At 42.9% G+C, this 5,000-nt stretch overlaps 1 protein-coding gene across 3 annotated transcripts in view; it reads left to right on the forward strand.

The window, feature by feature from the left end:
* Positions 1-5,000, forward strand: part of krt222 (keratin 222) — a 30,368-nt gene that overhangs the window by 20,175 nt on the left and 5,193 nt on the right. For all 3 annotated transcript variants that reach the window (XM_076290913.1, XM_076290923.1, XM_076290903.1), the window contains 4 exons: positions 1,136-1,267; positions 1,624-1,844; positions 2,904-3,100; positions 3,359-3,461. In XM_076290913.1, the coding sequence (XP_076147028.1) occupies positions 1,136-1,267; positions 1,624-1,844; positions 2,904-3,100; positions 3,359-3,461 (653 nt within the window). The remainder of the gene's footprint in view (positions 1-1,135; positions 1,268-1,623; positions 1,845-2,903; positions 3,101-3,358; positions 3,462-5,000) is intronic.

The following is a 5,000-nucleotide window of genomic DNA, read 5'->3' on the forward strand; positions in this document are numbered from 1 at the left end:
TTTATGCATATTATTGCATTAGTACGGGGCAGCAGACTATATAATAATAATATGGAGGTATCATGAGGCAGGTACAATGAAAATTAAGTGCATCCCTTGTCATATCTTTTGAAATCATCATGCCACTGCGATGAGTCAGAAACCCATGCAGTGATCTGAAATTTCCTTAATTTAATCCTGTCTCAGATCTAGGTTAACTGTCCCTCCCTTGTATGCTAGTTGATGATTTCTGGTGGCAGACTAGTTGATGATTTCTGGTGGTAGGCTACTAGTTATGCCACTGTTGCTAACCAGTTGTGTTAGGCTATCAGTGTTGCAGAAAACGTCATAGTAGTATGTCCAATTGTTTTGTCAAAAAATGTAAAAAAAAAAAAAGTGTTTTTTGCAAGAGGGTAGATGTTAGAAAATAAATCATTGTAGACAAAAATGTTCTAAGTAAGAAGAAAGGTGAAGAACAGATGAAGAAAACGAAACAGAAAGAAAATGGTAGAAATATATACAGTACCATATCTTCTTTTGCCTCTTGAGAGAATTGCTTAAACGTGTGCAGTGAACACGAAACCATGATCCTTATCTTTCAACTGGGAATGAGATCAAAGGTTTCTCCTTCTCCTAAGGGAGTCTTTTCTTGCTATGGTAGCATTTAGTTCAGCCTTTGGAGACTGTGCAGGACTCCTTGGAGCATAGATTGCATAGAAACTTGCCAAGCACATAAAAATACAAGCACAGCAAAATAAAATCAATTATTTCCACCACTGATAAAAGACATGGCTGGATTTAATTATAAAGCCCTCTAGTTTTACATAAAAATGCATCAGGTTTGGAGATGTAGAGACTTGTTTGGTTTCAGTCAGAATGTTTTAATGCAAATTTACCAGGCAGAGTGTGCCCCTTTATACATTGTGTAGTGTAATGGCAGAGTGTTCTGGCAGGGTCTATGCATGTACAAGTATGTAAAGTATTTCATACTCTCTCTCTCTCTCACTCACTCACTCTGTGTGCTGTGTGTGTGTGTGTGTGTGTGTGTGTGTGTGTGTGTGTGTGTGTGTGTGTGTGTGTGTGTGTGTGTGTGTGTGTGTGCGTTTTGAGGCCAAGATAGACATATGCTTTATGTGTATTTGATGTATATCTTCAGAGGCAGGCTGAGGCAGCCTTGGCACAGGTGAGCCAGGGAGAGGTGGCTTTGAAGGAGGCCAGAGAAGAGTTGGCCGAAGCCAGGAGGCAATGGCACAGTCTGCAAGTGGAGATAGAGTCCATGCATGCTCTGGTTAGTATTCATGTATTTATGGACACAGACACACATACACACATAAGCAGCTGTTTTAATTCACAATTAGTCATTGTTGTCCACTCTTTTCTAATAAATAGATGAACAACTTGTTCAATCACAGTTAAAAATGGTCATATTTATTCTATGCCATCATTTGAACTTCTGCAGGAATTCTTAACAGAAATCAATGGCTCCTAAAACAGTTCCCTGTGGAACTCTTAAAAGAGAGAAATTGGAACATGACCTGGAGGACTATTCCAAATCTGTAAATACGACCCTGTCATGTTTCTCACGGGTATGTTTTCTTTGTTTTCGTCCCCTTGTGGTTCTCATCGGGTGTTTTACCCGTCCAGGAGAAAGGTCTGGAGAGCTCCCTGCGCCACACACAGCAGCACTACTCAGAGCAGCTGCAGGACCTGTCGCGGGTCGTACGCGACTTGGAGGGGGAGCTGGGCGAGGTGCGGGGTGGCCTGGCCACCCAGAGGGAGCGGCACAGCGAGCTCCTCAACACCAAAATGAGGCTCGAGCGCGAGATCAAGACCTACCGAAAGCTCCTGGACAGCGAGGAGGGCAGGTGGGCATTAGAGTGCAAGGGTCAATGTGGTATGAGAGTAGCTAGCTACAGGATGAGGTAGGTTCTAAGAAGAGCCTAATAGGGTTCTCTTACAAACAAAACTGTCTGAGGAATTTGTGTTCTAAGAGTGTAGGGTTATAAAGTGAATAGAGGGATCAGAAGCTCCTCTAGGCTTTCATTTACAAGTAGACTCTAGAGTTTCTAACTGCACTTATGAGTCCTATGAGTCATCATGTGAATCTCATTCGCTTCACACGATGCTCTCCTGACATACCTGTTAACACTATGCTGCTTTTATCTCCCATGAAGTTATTAAAATATAATTTAGTACACAAACACACAAACACACTCAGACACGCACAACATACACATACTCACTCTTTCTCTCAATCACTTCCTCTCTTCCATAAACAAACACCTTTTTTTCCTCTTTCTCTCTCAGACCCACAGAATCTGTCTCTGTCACACACAAATGCACAAACAAACATTGTTCTGGCACCATCGTGTCCCCCAGACACAAGGACGAGCCCAAACAAACCAGAGCCCGCACAGCTTAAAGGGATAAACAGCTTTTAAATTCGGTAATACGGTTGCTACTTGGAATCCCAAAGTTTGTTTAACCATCAAAACACAGACTTTTGTAGTTTACTTCTTTGTCATATAAGTGAGATGGATGGCTGTTTTGACATCTGGGGATCAGGGAACTCCATGCTTTGTGCGAGGTTCAATAGCTGAGAGAATGATTGATTCACACACATAAAGAATGATTCTTTCACACACATATATGATAAATGAAGCCATTATGTGTTATTAACGTGGATGTCTCCGCCATGTGCTTATTTTGGGAATTTAACAGCTCATCTGACGCCCACCTAGAAACCATACACTGTTTATTTTTTTCACTTTTTACCTTTTTATATTCATACTTCATCTTCATCCCTTTCACACAACACAATGTTCTATTCAGCAGTCAGTTATCGTAGCCTCAGTTATGAGAGGAGCAGGCTGAAACAAGTATGAACAGAGTTGTCCGTCTCGTCCCCTGGGGGGGCGCTGTAGGTACCTGGCCCATAACGGTCAGCTGGGAGGACTGAAGCCCTGGAAAGGTCCCGTCATGGAGATCCACCAGAACGGAGTGGAATTCAGCCCCGAGGACGAAGAGGGGCCAATCACAGAGGTCCACATGACTGAGATTGATGGGTTCCAGAAGCATCCAGCAATACTCCGCAGACAGCAGAGCTTGGTCATACTGACAGGTGCAACAAAGAACCGAACCTGTGTCTGTGAATGCCAAATAGTATTAGTGTCTGTGTCTGCCCAATATCATTAGTGTCTGTGTCTGCCAAATATCATTAGCATTAACATAAACATAAACATGGCACACACACACAAATATACAGTATATACTGTACATGTACTCACAGAGAGCGCACACACACACACACACACACACACACACACACACACACACACAACCAAAGATGCTAACTCTGAGGCCTTCTTCTGTCCTGCAGAGCCAGAGAAGAACACGGACGTGAAGATCGCCACGGTGAAGACCCAGGAGATCCTGCAGGGCACCGTGGTGCGGGAGAGCGCTGAGGGCCATGGCACCGTGGAGTGAGTCCACTTCCTGTTTCCCAATACACATGCAGAAAGGTGTACGTGTCCCTCATGGTGATGTTACAGAGGGCTTCATTCCCAACTTTAGTTCTTTATGTGATGGATTGCTAGTGCAAGGAGTAGTTGTGCATGGTGCTTTGGGCTAATATCAGATGAGACGCAGGGCCTGATGTATCGTTTTTGTGTGTTTAACTTGTTGATATGGTATTGTATAATTTTTTGTGTGTTTAACTTGTTGATATCTTATTGTCATGTATTGTTGTTGGTTGACTCTATTCAACTGCGCTTGTGATTGAATTATACTGGTCACTTGTAGGCACCACAAATTATGTTAGAGGGCGGAGACAGGCAGTGACAAATGTTGATGTTGATGCACTGACATACATGGTGGTTGTGCTGGCTCTTGACCAGACCAGACTTGCCAAAGGGTTGTTCTCGGGTGTGCTCTCTGATGAAGTAACATAACAACATTCACATCTTGTCTCTGCTTGTGCTCACAGAAGTTTGTGGTCCGTGCTATGAATACCTGTGCTATGATGACGTGATATTTCTTGTGAAATTAAACAAGGCAGAGTTGTGGGTGCCAGGGTCAGAAAAGGGAGTGGTCATCTTGGCCCCGCCTACCAGGGAGGACCAGTGTTGCAGCAGAGCTGACCCGGGTCGGCTAATGTGTCCGAATTCTCACTTAGTGTGCTTGGCCCGACAGTGTGTGGACGCTCTGAGGTGAAGTGCAGAGAACACGGGGGGGTAGTTTTCTTTTTGTTTTGTTTTTCCTCAAAGGAAAATGTCATTAACAGGGAAAATAGGAGGTTGAGATATAGATTCAGTGCCTGTGGACTTGGACATATACAATATAAAAAGTAACATGAGAAACAAAGTTGTTATTTCTCTTACAGAAAGGCATTTTCTAAGTGTTTTCAGAATAAAAAAGTGTACATGAGAAGTTAGGGTATCTATATATATATTTAGTGTATCACTGTTTTGAGCTTAAAGGTGCTCTAAGCGATGTCATATATTTTTTAGGCTAAAACATTTTTTGTCACTTTACAGCAGCCATGCACCTCAGCATCCGCTAGCTGCCTGTGTCCTAAATACACTGTAAAAAATGCCATCTCTATGGACAACCCAGGCTCCAAAAACAGCCACAAAACAACCTTGCCCATAAAAACATAACAAACTGTTCCGGCAAATCACCTAAGAGATGCGCGTTTAGGAGAGTTTCAATTGCACAGGAGGGAGGGGGAGGAAGTAACGAGCTAGCTTTCTGTTTTGTTTGAACGTCAACAGAAGTGACTTTACCCAGCATTGATTAGATCACCTTTAAAAATGTATTACATGTTTTGTTTTATATTTTTATCGCTAGTGGGAAGCTGTAGAGGGAGCTAGCAATATAGACAAACATGAACATGCAGCCAAATGTCTGTTTCTGTAGCGTCCTGTAGACTGACACTATGTAGGAAAAACATAATTTTTATGTACCTGCACGCTAAAACAGATGTCACGAAATTTAGACTCAGATCAGTGTGGAGCGCGTGG

Source organism: Alosa pseudoharengus, unplaced genomic scaffold (assembly GCF_046254945.1).
Source record: "Alosa pseudoharengus isolate Yale_2024_CS ecotype anadromous, Long Island Sound unplaced genomic scaffold, YU_APseudo_1.1 YU_APseudo_1.1_scf_1, whole genome shotgun sequence".
In the NCBI taxonomy this organism is placed as follows: Eukaryota; Metazoa; Chordata; class Actinopteri; order Clupeiformes; family Clupeidae; genus Alosa; species Alosa pseudoharengus.